The 12,566-nt window shown below is 30.1% G+C and overlaps 1 protein-coding gene across 1 annotated transcript; it reads left to right on the forward strand.

The window, feature by feature from the left end:
• The first annotated feature begins 664 nt into the window (after positions 1–664).
• On the forward strand, positions 665–11,816 carry LOC112057617 (probable cyclin-dependent serine/threonine-protein kinase DDB_G0292550). Its single transcript, XM_024098063.2, has one exon. The coding sequence runs from the start codon at positions 4,127–4,129 to the stop codon at positions 5,093–5,095; it is 969 nt and encodes a 322-aa protein (XP_023953831.2). The 5' UTR covers positions 665–4,126; the 3' UTR covers positions 5,096–11,816.
• Positions 11,817–12,566: the final 750 nt, after the last annotated feature.

Raw genomic sequence — 12,566 nt, forward strand, 5'->3', positions numbered from 1 at the left:
ATTTTTGTATGTAACACATAAATTCAAAAACTACTGGTATGAACCGATTTTAAAAATTCTGACAGCAGTAGCTACAATATACTACTATATCTCATCCCGTATTTCCACGGGAATGGATTCGCATGGTTCTGCTAGTATATACTATTCTGAAATGCCTGCCTGGGAAAAAACACGTAATACTTGTCAATTTGTAGGAAAATATTTTAGATTCTGATAATAATCAAATCAGAAAGAATCAAGTAACAATGTTGTTCGCTTGGCAGGAACAGCAGCCACTCGCTTTGTGTCCGTTTGATGGCGCGCAGTAAACGTCGCATCCTTTTACTGCTAAATTAATATTTTCATTTCTGCGTCATGCCTATTGTCTTTTATCTTTTCAGCATCACAGCGAGCAACTACGAAACGTTCATGTTTTATTCAAACACTCTCTATAAAGCCCCTACCTAACATGCCGACTTGTTACGTCCAACATAGGATCCAATTTCGAACCAAGTGTACTAGCAAGCCGCAGTTTAGTATTGACGGCTTTTACGAATAATAATATAAAATCATTATTAATTTTATGTTTTACATAGAAAAATATAATATCGCGACAATTTTTTTTTTTATTTAATAAAATATTAAAGTATAGTTTTAATAAGTACTTAAAGCTAACAGATGGATTGGTTGATATTGTTGTGTTGATCCCATTAACTTTCATTATTTTTTTACATTTATAAATAGAGAACCCAACTTTATAAGACTACCTAAAGGTTTTTCCTCCATTCAGAAAGTAAATTTTCAAATCGGTCTAGAAATGCTTGAGAAATCGATGTACTGCCATAAAAAAATATGCAGAACGAAATTAAGAAAATACATTTTAGAAATAAGGGCAATATATGTTGAAACTTGTATGATAAGTTGGATCCGGCAGTTGGTGCGTTCTGTAAATCTTTATAAACATTCGACCCTTTTCTTCCATATCACTGAGTTCCTTTTGGCAAGGTTTGATGGTATATTTTTATTTTCGTGTCGTAAAATAAGAATTTCTCCGGGAACATGTGGACTGTGTATTAACCAGCAACTTCTTGCGAAATATTTTATTGCACGCACACAAAGAAAGTGTTGTACGTTTTATCGTATTACTTTGCATATCCTTACCACCAAGCAATTTAATATACGGTCGCCTCTGGTGCAGCGGTGCTTATTGAAGAAACGAACTAGGTTCGAGTCCATTTTCATGCATCACTCTTAGCTTCTTAATCATCAAAACGGGCTGTTGCTAATCCAATCTTTTATAAAAGGAACCTGTATTGAATTTTTCATTTGAATGTATTAATCAATAATCTTCACAACATCGACGATAGAGAATTTTTTTCCTTATGTCCTGTTCCTGTACGAATATAACATGTGGTTGGTCCGACAACAGACAACAGTAACTTCGCACAAAGTCACCGGCTTAATCTTGTATGTGCAAATTACTTTATCGCATTACTTTACATATGCTTGCCAATATTCAAAACGAAGTGACTCATCGAAGTGAAATTACCTCGTGCAGTATTAAAATTTAATGTTTTATGTATTACTCATTAACTTGTAAAGTATGTTTTTTTTCTGTTTTTTACTGTCTATTCAACAAAATTGCGAAGTGTATAGAGTCGAATAATTTGACTGTAATCGTTGACGGCTTGAATCAATTATAGTTTTCTTTTTGTTTTTAAGCTTTTAAATTTTAACCAATTAAACTTCATCGTCATATTATCAGACGATGAGTTTTCCAGCACCTTGGGACCCTACACATATATAAATTTGGCAAACTATTATTTAAGACCATCATTCGTTATATGTATTAAAAAAATGTTTTCGTTTTTCACATACATGTAATTACCTGTTGGGTACTGGGTTGGTATACGTATACGTTTTGTTCCATATAAAAAAAGAAATGTCGGATGACAACCCTAAATAATGACATGGTCTCCAAACAACTGCGGACCGTTTTTTTCCATTATCTACCCATTAGAAACTTACAACCAAAATAGGTACTAATCTGAATGGTAATTATACCCGAGCCGTGGGTACAAAATCACCGATATTTTGGGCTATTTCCTTTGATTTATTATGTACCTCGCTACTGTTGTACGCTTAACAGAAACACTGTAACAGCCATCACACTTTCAACCCTATTCCCATATTCACTAAATCCATTTTAACTTAACAAATCGTTCAGCTACCTTAACTAAAGTTAACATTGTAATAAAGACTCCAAGTTATATATAAATAAGGTTGAAATTGGTTAGTATGTGGTACAGTTGTGGCTTAGTGCCGTTCATATATTGTAACAGCGCTGTTGCGCTTAAAATTGATAAATGGTGTTGTCCGAACAGGTTCTGCTTTTGGTTGGGATTAGGGTTGTCACAAATAATCTTGGTACAAAATAATATCTAACTTACACGGTGGAGACACACTTAAACAACCGTAGTGTTATAACTAAATCATTAATTATCTTGGCACGTCAACAAAACACATCGCTTGCGTTGTCGTCTTCAGTTGAAGCCAAACAGTAACCAGACCTGCATATTAATTTAGGAAATATACGTAAAATATTTAGTCTAACTCTAAATCTTGAGAGTTGAACCCAAGATGTCTTATGTGTAAATCTACTGTACATTATTTGCATTGTATTGTATCACACACACACAAACTCACACACAATATGACTTGCGTTGTTTTTATCGGTACATTGCTATAATTTTTCTTGAATCACCCACTGGTATTAGATTTACCTATGACTGCCGATGAATTAGGGCAGTAACAAATAATATTTAAATAAATAATAAAGTTCTTAAAATTCTAAATAAGATAAACTAACCAACTACGATTTGACTGGTTCATGGTCATCACCACATGCTTCGCTGTAAAATGAGCACTAGGTTTGAACATATTGATTTTCATAATACATTTGGATAAATAAGGTCAATGTTAACTAATTTATACATAAAAAGCAAAGATTAACTGGATATTTGCAAAATAAATAAGATTATAAAATTTCAAAATCTATTAAAAATCTTTTATCGTAATTAGATAAAAGTTCATACAGTTTTAGCTTCCTTACATTAAATGTGACATTTTTTAATATATGAACTATAAACATAAATGCACAAATAACAAAGATATTGGTTATTTTGTTTGAACGCCCATACAAATTAACTATCACTAAGTGCCTACGACGTCATTAGTTCGTGCCATTTTGTATGGGGCGTTTTTCTGTAATGTTTGTAATATTAAGAATACTTTTGTAACTCACTGTACACTATTATTTTGTATAAGACTTTCGTAGATGAGTGTACTTTTGGTGATAATGATATTATTGACGATTACTAATGACTAATTACTGCTAACTAGAGTAAAGTCCAGAGATGTTTATTTACTTTAACTAAATGATGTTGTTATTGTCGTAGCTTATAAGCTCCTCCACCCAATATTGTAGTTAGTTCCTTTCTAGTTCTTTTCGTGTATAGTAATACTTAGTACTTTCATACTATAATAAAGTATTATTACGTCGTAACGCTGCTGTTGTATTCTTCAAGACCCCTTCTGTACACCCGAACATTACATTTTGGTGTCAGAAGTGGGATGTCAACAGTAAATTTAATATATTAAAGTCTATTGCAATATTATAGCACTTTAATAATTTACTTAAAGACTTGTTCCTGATAAAGTATTCGACGGGCAAGCTCCAGTTCTTCGCGTTAAAACGTACTGGACAACAAAGGAAGGCGTCTGAAAATACAACACGAGTTTACTAAGAAGACGAGGTCTACGGTCCAAAAGTTCTCAAGTAACAAGACCATCAACGAGTCAATCAAGGCACTGGGCGACTACGGTCTAATATCGGCGTTCAAACAATCGTTGGTACCCAGTTACAGCTAGTTGGTCTCCAGTGGTGTTCGCGCTGCAACGCTTCAACGGCAAACTTCGAAAAGAAGAGGAACTCCGCAATTAATTCAATTACGTACAAGTAAGTCGTATAATTGTTGAATTATTGTGTCAAATTATATTGTGTTTTTGCATATTGTTTTATATCGTGTTATAGGGTTTTTTGTGAAAAATAATTAATAACCTATAGTATATATTTTAAAATAACAAAATGTCTAAATCAGAACAAACGTTTGTCTCAAGTGGTTATATTGATATAGGTCTCGCAGAAAGAATGATAAATAAATACGACGGGGATAAATCCAATTTACATGTGTTCATCGATAACTGCAACAATGCTTATCAATTGTTAAATCCAATTTATAATGTAGCATTTGTGTCAGTAGTATTATCCAAAATAGAGGGAAACATTAGATCAACACTACTAAACCGATCTTTTCCTTCATGGGAAAATTTAAAAACTCATTTATTGGAAAACTATTCAGAAAAACGTACATTTGCTCAATGGCAATTAGAATTAAACTCTTGTAAACAAGGTAATAATGAAACAGTTTTAAGATATTCAAATAGGGTCGAAAATTGCTACATAAAATTAATAAAATCACTAGATCCAAAATTAACAAAAGAAGCTAGACAAGCTAACGTAGAGTTATTAAAAAATCAAGCTCTTAATATTTTTATTAGTGGTCTCTTACCACAGTTGCATATACTATTGAAATCTCAAAAACCTACTACCTTAGAAGATGCAATTTCAATAGCAATATCAGAAGAACAAGAGATAAAATCTAGACAAGAAATGAGTTTAAAACATACTTATAACCCTTTAATTAAAAGATGCTCGATATGTAATAAATTAGGACATTTTAGTCACCAATGTCGAAGTCAACCGCAAATTCGACAAATGCAGTCAAACCATTCAAATAATAATATACCTACTTGTTTTGTCTGTAAGAAAAGGGGACACCTTGCTAGGGACTGTTGGAATAATCCAAAGGTAAGTCGTAATAATTATAGTAATAATCCTCAAAATAATACGTCAAATCGTTCAAATAATAGAAATTACGGCAACAACAGACAAAATTATGGGAACAATAGGTTTAATGAGAATTTTAGAAACAATAATAATCATTTAAACTCCAAAGGTCTGAGGCCCGTGGCCGACCCGAAGACCGAAAATTAGATTCAGGCCGAATAAGATATGTAGATACACGTATTTCGTCATATGTAAAATTAGTATCAAATAATATTTTAGAGAACAAGAATAAGTTCCTAATAGATACAGGAGCCGAAGTAACATTAATAAAACTAGATTCATTAGAAAAAGATACGTTGATATGTGAAAACCACAAAATAAAATTAAAAGGCATAGATAAAGATGCTAGCCCCACCAATACTTTAGGCAGTGTCCAATTGACATTTGAAATAGGAGACAAAAGAGTTAATCATACACTTCACGTGGTACCCGATTACTTTCCTATTCAATGTAATGGAGTAATAGGTGGCGATTTCTTATCAAAAACGGGGTCAATTATTAGTTATGAAGATGATATAATACGTATATGTGGTATATATTATGATATTGAACATGAAAAAATAAGATATAGTAATATGAGTGAAGATACTTTAGAAAATGATATATTTGATGAAGAAAATTATGATAAATGTTATAATGATAATGAAAGTAATAGCGAAGTTTATCCGCAAAATATAGTGAGAAATGAAATGATAAAAAGAAAATATAGAAGTTATAAAGGCTGTGATGGTTACCCACAGATAAATAAAAATGATAATGAAAGTAATAGCGAAGTTTATCCGCAAAATATAGTGAGAAATGAAATGATAAATAGAAAAGATAGAAGTAATAAAGGCTGTGATGGTTATCCACAGATAAATAAAAATGATAGAAATGATACAGACTGTGACGTTTATCCACAGGTAGATAAAAAATGTAAAAGTAGTATAGACTGTGACGTTTATCCACAGGTAGAAAAAAATTATAAGAATAGTTTAGGCTGCGACGGTTATCCGCAGATAAATCAAAATGATAGAAATAAAGTAGACGGTGATGTATATCCACCGATAATTAAAACTAGAAATGAGAGTGAATATAATAAGTTAGAAATAAACTGTGAAGTTCATCCACAGAAATTGAATAAAAATATGAGTAATAATGAAAAGAGTTGTGTTATAGAACCAAGATGTGAAAAAGTTATATCGATTTGTATAGAGAACTCTAATTTGAAGGAAGGACTAATATCGGAACCAATTAAGTTATCCGACGGTGTTTATTTATGTCCTAGTATTGTTAAAGTTAATGAAAATAAAGCACTAACGGTATGTTTGAATACGACTGATAAGGAAGTCAAAATAAATAAGTTGTTTGTGAAATTAGAACCATTAGTTAATGAGTTACAGGAAACGAATGAGATAATTAGTATAAACAAAGTTACGAATGAAACGGCATATAAAGGAAATCGTATAGATAAGTTAAAGCAAACATTGAGAACTAGTCATTTAAACAAAGAAGAAAAGGAATCATTATTAGAATTATGTTTACAATATAATAATATATTTCATTTAGAAGGTGATCCACTGTCATCAACAGATACAGTAATGCATGAGATACCTACACACAGTAATATTCCTATTAATACAAAATCATATAGGTATCCAGAAGCACTAAAGGAAGAGGTTAACGAACAAATAGGAAAATTATTGAAAGATGGAATAGTTAAACCATCTAATAGTCCATGGAATTCTCCAGTATGGATGGTACCTAAAAAGATGGACGCTTCAGGTAAAAAGAAATGGCGACTTGTAATAGATTTTAGGAAATTAAATGAGATTAGCGTAGGTGATGTTTATCCATTACCTCAAATAAGCGATATATTAGATCAGTTAGGAAATAGCAGATATTTCACTACATTAGATTTAGCATCGGGATTCCATCAAATTAAAATGAGTCCAGAAGATCAAGCTAAGACAGGATTTAGTGTTCCTTCAGGTCATTATGAATACACTAGAATGCCTTTTGGATTAAAAAATGCACCTGCAACATTTCAAAGATTAATGAATAACGTTTTAGTGGGTTTACAAGGAATTAAATGTTTTGTTTACCTTGATGACATAGTAGTATATGGAAATTCATTACAAGATCATAATTTAAAATTAAAAGAAGTATTTGATCGATTATCTTTACATAATTTAAAGCTTCAACCAGATAAATGTGAATTTTTGAAGACAGAAGTTATGTATTTAGGACATTTGATTACACAAGAAGGTGTTAAACCTGATCCGAAGAAAATAGAATCAGTAAAGAATTTTCCGGTTCCTAAAAATCCTAAAGAAATAAAAAGCTTTTTAGGTTTGGCAGGTTACTATCGAAGGTTTATATTAGACTTCAGTAAACTTAGTCAACCTCTTACTAAATTATTAAAGAAAGATGAAGTTTTTAATTGGACAAGCTTACAACAACATTCTTTTGAAACTTTAAAAACAAAGCTATGTGAAGAACCAATTTTAATATATCCAGATTTTTCAAAAACTTTTAATTTAACAACGGATGCTAGTAATTACGCGATAGGCAGTGTTTTATCTCAAGGTTTAGGTTCAGATGATCATCCGATAGCATACGCTAGTAGAATTTTAAATAAAAGTGAAATAAATTATTCAACAACAGAAAAAGAATTATTAGCGATTGTATGGTCAATAAAACATTTTAGACCATATTTGTACGGACGTAAATTTCAAATTATAACTGATCACAAACCATTGACATGGTTAATGAATGTTAAAGACCCAGGTTCTAGGTTAGTCAGATGGAGGCTATTACTAGAAGAATACGAGTATGAAATAGTATATAAACAAGGGAAATTAAATCAAAATGCTGACGCATTAAGTAGAATAAAACCAGAAAATATGGTTATTGAGAATATTAAAATATATAGTGTGACGAAAAACGGAGAAAACTATTCAAACTTTTTGAAAGAAATGGAAAGAAAACCAATTCTGTTTAATAATCTCGAAGAATATAATGATAAACTTCCTAATAATGTAGATAAGATAGTATTTACATCAGTTGATTTAGATGTACAAAATGAAAAGAATTTATTAGAATATGAATCGTATATAAAAGAATTAAAAACTAAGAAACCTATTCAATATGAAGTTTTAAGTATATTAGATAATAATAAGAAAGTTTATTTTACATATCCAAAGATTAATTATTGGGATAGTGTAACTTATGAAGATTTATTTGAATGTTTTAAGAATTTGAAACATGCTTTATTAGAAGAGAATACGAACGAAATAAATTTAACTAGTTTTTGTAACTTTCATCTTAAATGGCATAAAATAAGAACTATAATAAGATATATATTTAAGGATACAAACATAAAAATTAATGTTTTTCACGGGATAGTTCAAACCCCAAAAAGGGAGGATATACCATTGATTTTAGAAGAAAATCATTCAAATATAATTTCAGGTCATATAGGGTTTCACAAAACTTATAAGAAAATAAAAGCTAAATATAAATGGGAAACTATGAAGAAAGACATTAAGGATTTTATTAATAAATGTGAATCTTGTCAAAAGAATAAAATAAATAGGAAAAAGCAGAAGCATCCAATGGAAATTACTTCTACTTCTACAGAAGCTTTCCAGAAGATTGCTCTCGATATTGTAGGTCCTTTACCGTTAACAGAAGATGGAAATAAGTATATTTTAACTTTACAAGATGATTTAACGAAATATTCACAAGCTTATCCATTACCTAAACATGATGCTGAAACGATTGCAGATTGTTTTGTTAGAAATTTTATTTGTAAATTTGGAATACCTGAAACTTTATTAACAGATCAAGGAGCAGATTTTACTTCTAATTTAATCAAAGAAGTTTCAAAATTATTTAAAATAAAGAAAATTAATACTAGTGCATACCATCCACAATCTAATGGTGCATTAGAACGTAGTCACTCAACCTTAGCAGATTATTTAAAACATTATGTTAATGAAGACCAAAGTAATTGGGATAAATGGATTGATTTTGCTATGTTTTCTTATAATACGAGTGTACATACATCAACTCAGTTTACACCATTTGAATTAATATTTGGTTTTAAAGCAAATTTACCAAGTTCTATAAGTAAAGATCCTGAATTTAAATATTTTTATGATACATACTTAGACGAATTAATTTTAAAATTAAGAAAATCAAGAGAAATAGCAAGAAATAAATTGATAAATTCCAAAGAATATAATAAACAAATATATGATAAGAAAAGTAAAGACGTAAAATTTGAAATAGGAGATTTAGTATATTTAAGTAATGAATCAGTAAAACCTGGTAGGTCACGAAAATTATCACCTTACTGGTTAGGTCCTTATAAAATAATTAAAGTTAATTCTTCAACAAATGTTACGATTAAGATTAAAAATAAAAATGTAGTTGTACATATTAATAGGCTGAACATGCGTTTGTTTCAGAATGAACGTCGTTCGTGTTATAGTATTCCTGACATGGATACCGTATGTAATTAGTAATAATAATTCATTTAATATTAGTACAATAGATAAGGGAGGCATATATTTTGAAAATTTAGGAAAAGTAAATCACTTTGATAGTGAATGGAACTTGATAACATATATAAATATAGAAGATATAAATAAGAAAATTAATATGATTCATAATACCTATATGAATACTAAAGCTATTTGTAACCATGAAAAGTTTACAACATTTTCATTATGTCAAACGTCTCTTTTAATATTAGAACAAATAATTCCTCAATTAACAAATCAGGAAAATGTTCTGAAAGAATTAACTAGTTTTCGTAATAATAGAGTAAAACGATCTTACATAGATGGTGTAGGTAGTATTTTTAAGGTACTCTTTGGTACCCTTGATGCAGAAGATGCAAAGAAATATAATAGTGCAATTGAACATTTAGATTCAAATGAGCATGAGATGTTAAACTTGATTAAAGTTCAAGCTAATATAATAAAATCAACTATTTCTAATTTCAATTCAACTATCACAGATTTAAATAATAATGAAAGGATATTTAATGAAAATTTACAATTATTATCAAATTATACTAAGGATATTGGTGAAAAAATATTTAGTATCAAAATGAAGCAAGATATTGACGAACACATGTCATTATTGACTTTAATAACTACTGAAGTAGAAAATGAAATTTCGACTATTGTAAATGCTATACTGTTTGCGAGAAATAATGCTATTCACCCGGTAATAATAACTCCAGAACAATATGGAATTGAATTAAGGAAAACCTTATCATATTTACCACCTCAGACAAAATACCCTTTAGAAATTATTGATAAAAATATACCAGAATTGTTTTCATTAGTAAATCTTGTGTCTTATGTAACTAATAATAAAATTGTTTTTGTTATTAAAACTCCGTTAATAACTCAAGCTAGTTATGATTTGTATCAAGTATTGCCAGTTCCAATTAAGAGTACTGACAAAACGTTTATATTTATTTTACCTAATTTTAAATATTTTTTGATATCTAATAATAAAATTCATTATACTAGTTTAGAGAATTTAAGTCAATGCAAGAAAGTTTATAACAACGAAAAATACATATGTAAATTAGAAAAACCTCTGTATTCGGTCCATACGAATAAAATATGTGAAACTGAACTTTTATATGGTAACACAAAATTACCTACTGTTTGTGATACTAGGGTAGCTTATATACCAATAGAGCAATGGTATAAGTTACATCAAGATAATAATTGGTTATTTGTTACACCAAATAAAGTTATTGGTACATTAAATTGTAGAAATAAAGAACCAATTGACATCGAATTAGTAGATACAGGGATAATTCAACTTACAGAAGGATGTAAATTGTACACAACAAACATTATGTTACAAACTAATAGTAAGAATTTAGAAAGTAGTTATAATTCTGTTTTACCACACATTGATATTCTTACAGATGAATGTTGTAAGAAAATAAGAAACAAAAATATAACTAATATACATTTCATTCCATTGAAATATCATGAAAAAATAGATTTAGAAAGTTTAAATTTAGCGAGTCATAAAGTAGATACTATTACTGATGCTATTAACAAAATGGAAAACGAAACTATATTAGACAAAGTCGTTAACAATGTTTATTTAGCATACATATTCTTTTCGATTTTAAAAATGGTTTTTGTTTATGTTATATACCGTTTAGCTAAATATATATGGAGAAGACATTTCTTTTGTAACAGAAATGATAGAATATTAGCATTAGAAGACACTAGGTCTTGTTGTGCAAGAATAACTAATTGTATAACATTAAAAGTAAACAATGAAAATAGAGATATAGAATTAGACGAAATTCCTTCAGAAAATTCTGAAACACCTTTAAGGCGTAGTGCCAGAATTGCTCAATTGAAAGTAAATTGATTTGTTCAAAATGAATAAGTATTATGTTATTATTAAGTTACAATTATGTTATAAGAATTAATATTGTAAAATGTGTAATCATTCATTATGATATAAGGTTTGAAAAAAGATTTAATTTGTGAACAAATAAAAATAAACTGTGTTTATTTTCTTAAAGGGGGAGGATTGTAATGTTTGTAATATTAAGAATACTTTTGTAACTCACTGTACACTATTATTTTGTATAAGACTTTCGTAGATGAGTGTACTTTTGGTGATAATGATATTATTGACGATTACTAATGACTAATTACTGCTAACTAGAGTAAAGTCCAGAGATGTTTATTTACTTTAACTAAATGATGTTGTTATTGTCGTAGCTTATAAGCTCCTCCACCCAGTATTGTAGTTAGTTCCTTTCTAGTTCTTTTCGTGTATAGTAATACTTAGTACTTTCATACTATAATAAAGTATTATTACGTCGTAACGCTGCTGTTGTATTCTTCAAGACCCCTTCTGTACACCCGAACATTACATTTCAGGGGTCCGCGGCAGCGTCGCAAATCTGACCCTTTAAATCCCTGTAGCTCCGAAAGTAATGATCGCAGATACCCTGTTACTTTTACAAAATTGCTTTACTACTAGCATACTCTTAATTTATATACAATTTAAAAAACAGTCATCATCCCTATTGAATGCATGCAGTACAATGACTAATTATAGTACTTATTTCCAAATTTCATTTCATTCCAAAAAAATCTATACAGGACATGGGAAGTACTTCGTGCTACTTGAGGTCCTAATCCTGGAATGCCCAAGAAGAGGCTCCACACACCACAAAAAAGAAAATCAATCGTATTACTTATATGATCAGTATCTCCTATCCTCCAATCAGTCGTAGACTATGTTGGAGGTACTTACGTTACTTGTTTAGTAGTCTAGTCTAACAGGTGGGGATCGAACCCATGACCTATGGTGTTGAGTTCAACCCCTTAACCGTGGATAGAGGCTTTATTGATTTCTATACAAGGGACCTTTATTGATTTCTTTACAAGAGAAGTTCGGCTTGTGGCAGCCCTGCTAAGAATCGTGAACGGTCAAATTAATGATTCTCCACCATTATTGAATTTATGTTCGAGTCGGCCATCGAAGGTAATAAAATCATTTACATGCGTCGCTCGGGGCTGCGTAGCGCTGCCTTCGTAGCACTACTACCTTCTGCCTGCTTATTACTACA

The sequence above is a fragment of the Bicyclus anynana genome, chromosome 19, assembly GCF_947172395.1.
Source record: "Bicyclus anynana chromosome 19, ilBicAnyn1.1, whole genome shotgun sequence".
Classification (NCBI taxonomy): Eukaryota; Metazoa; Arthropoda; class Insecta; order Lepidoptera; family Nymphalidae; genus Bicyclus; species Bicyclus anynana.

What these genes read in the sequence shown, in the direction of transcription:
- LOC112057617 (XM_024098063.2), top strand. Translation starts at nt 4,127, where the DNA reads ATGTCTAAATCAGAACAAACGTTTGTCTCAAGTGGTTATATTGATATA.